This window comes from Penaeus chinensis, chromosome 8 (assembly GCF_019202785.1).
Source record: "Penaeus chinensis breed Huanghai No. 1 chromosome 8, ASM1920278v2, whole genome shotgun sequence".
In the NCBI taxonomy this organism is placed as follows: domain Eukaryota; kingdom Metazoa; phylum Arthropoda; class Malacostraca; order Decapoda; family Penaeidae; genus Penaeus; species Penaeus chinensis.
This window is the reverse complement of record NC_061826.1, coordinates 42,276,929-42,279,428: the sequence shown is the minus strand read 5'-3', so window position 1 is coordinate 42,279,428 and position 2,500 is coordinate 42,276,929. Positions and strand designations below refer to the sequence as shown.

General features: G+C 41.7%; 1 protein-coding gene across 1 annotated transcript in view; it reads left to right on the top strand.

The window, feature by feature from the left end:
• LOC125027724 (lactosylceramide 4-alpha-galactosyltransferase-like) overlaps nucleotides 1-2,500 on the top strand; it is a 6,932-nt gene that overhangs the window by 3,738 nt on the left and 694 nt on the right. The window contains exon 6 of the mRNA XM_047616823.1: nucleotides 1,377-1,592. Coding sequence (XP_047472779.1) covers nucleotides 1,377-1,592 — 216 coding nt within the window. The remainder of the gene's footprint in view (nucleotides 1-1,376; nucleotides 1,593-2,500) is intronic.

Sequence of the window (2,500 nt, the reverse complement as noted above, 5' to 3'; positions counted from 1 at the left end):
CCTGCCCACGGCCGTTTCCTCTCCCAGATGCCCCTGTGTATATCTTCTTCGCTTTCCTATGTTCTCTGGTCCTTGTTGGTCACTCCCTATCCTTTTTGGCTAATTTCCTGCTTCAAATTTTCCATTCTTCTCAGAGCAGTTACTATTTTCTTCTCCAGTAACTTGGTCGTAATCCACATATCTAACATTTAATCACACACACACACACACACACACACACACACACACACACACACACACACACACACACACACACACACACACACACACACACACACACACACATGAATGGCTGTTTAAAAAAATATATGTGTATATATATACACATACATACATACATATATATATATATATATATATACATATACACAAATATATATACTTCCATTTCATAATGAGAGTTGCTTACGGTACGTTAAAAAAAAAGAAAAAAAAAAAAAAAAAAAAGTCATTAACTAGTCGTGGACCTTCGTGCTCACGTTAATATTAGCCACTTCTCTTGTATCAGCATGTGACACTGAGTAGTAAAGTAAGTCAAGCCTTCGCTGAAGCTGGTAACATGTCCTTTGTAAGCACCATTTTGTTTAAGCATTACCGATCATTCTGATAATGACAGTCTGTACGAGTTTGTTAATGTAAGGTCGGATAGGCCTGAATGACATCAATGTGGACACTTTGGGTTATCAATGAGCCAAGACTCGCATAACCCGACATGCAAAAATAACCTGGTCAATATTTTTTTTATAAGAACATTGCAGTAAAAAATAAGGAAACAGCTTAATGATTATTATGGCACTAAATCAAATGGTTCCTTTATTATTTCCATGGCAGAACCTTCCTCATTAGTCTTTGACTCCACATTTTTGTCTTAATGAAATGATTATTTTGTTTTACTTATAACTCCTCTAAAGTTTAAGGCATATCTAGAGGTGTTGCCGTGAATATATTTTTTTCTATATTGTCCAAATGAAATGAAGTCACCTCACATCAGTAATAGTGCAGAAAACTCGGAGGCCAATTCACCGTAAAAGTATTGATAGATTTCATTGCAATACTATTTTTGAGGATTGCAAATACAAATATCGGTTATAACACCATTTAATACTAGTTCATTTTTTTTTTAATAAAACAAATTCATCAGCTTATAGTAGGAGAACCATGCTGCACTACAGAACTTTCTCTTTTTGATATTTTGAATATTTTGATTTAGAAAAAACTGTTCTTTTTCAATTTCAAAAGAAAGAGTGAAATTGAGATAATTTTCCAGTAAATCTATTATCACATTTATAATTATAGATATCAAAATTACCGCAAAAGGTAGATGAATAAGCAACAACAAATATACAACCATTAACTCAGTCTTCGCATTCCACAAGCCCAACAAATGGGGATCCGTGGGCCCTCTGTCGTTCACCAAGACGTCGCGACGACTCTGCGGCGAGGACGACCTGTCCAGGCTGAGCCCCGCCGGGAGCACGACGCCCGTGAGCTGCGGCGACTTCCGGCTGCTCCCCCCGCGCTTCCTCACGCCCGTCCTCTTCTACGACGTCGGGGAGATCTTCGCCCCGGGGGCGGGCAGGGACTTCGCCAGGGTGAGTGGCTGCGGGAGAGGGAGGAAGGGGGAAGGGGGGAAGGGTACGAGTGGCTGGGATCGGGAGGGAGATCGCCTAGGCGAGTGTCCGAGTGGAAAGGATTGGAGGGGACTTCGCCAGGGTGAGTCGCTGAGGGAGAGGGAGGAAGGGAGGAAGGATCCGATTAGCTGGGATTAGGAGGGACTTGGAGAGGGTGAGTGATCCCTTAGGTGAGGTTGCAAAGGGATTCGGGGTGCTAAGTGTCCGACTGGAAAGGATTGGAAAAGATGAAGTGTCTGAGTTGCTGGAACTGGATAGGAATATGCGAGGATAAGTGGCCGAAGAGAGTGTAATGGAGGGCGAGTGTCCCCAGGACAGGATTAACTGTCTGATTAAGAGTCAAAGCGCGGGCTTGTATGTGTCCGATCGGCTGGGATTGGAAAAGGGTCGGTTGCAAAGTGTGCGATCCAACAGGATGGGAAAGGAGTAAATGTTTGAATTCCTGGGACTGGAAAAGAGTCGGGTTTGCAAGTGTATGGTTTTCTGGGATTGGAATGGGTTAGTAAAGGAACGAAAGAGGAATCTCAGGTCCCAGAATAGAGTTTGAGATGCAAGCCATTGCCCAAGACACGGTTGGAAAAAGAATTCGGTAAGACTATAAGGCCGCTGAATGGAACAGAAATGACTGAAAAGGGTTGGATGAGAAATGAGTTCAGGACGGGCGATTACTGAAGAGAATTACAATAAAGTTAATTAACGATGATTGCCTAGGGATTCAGTAAGGCAAGTATAGCAGAGGAACTTCGGAAGCTTCTGGAATGGCCTGGGAATTCAGCTAAAATGTTGAAAAAATCAGTTTGCAATTACGTAAAATATGTTTCTTGTTTTACTTTCTTATTTCTTTATTTATTACTGTTGATTTTTGTATT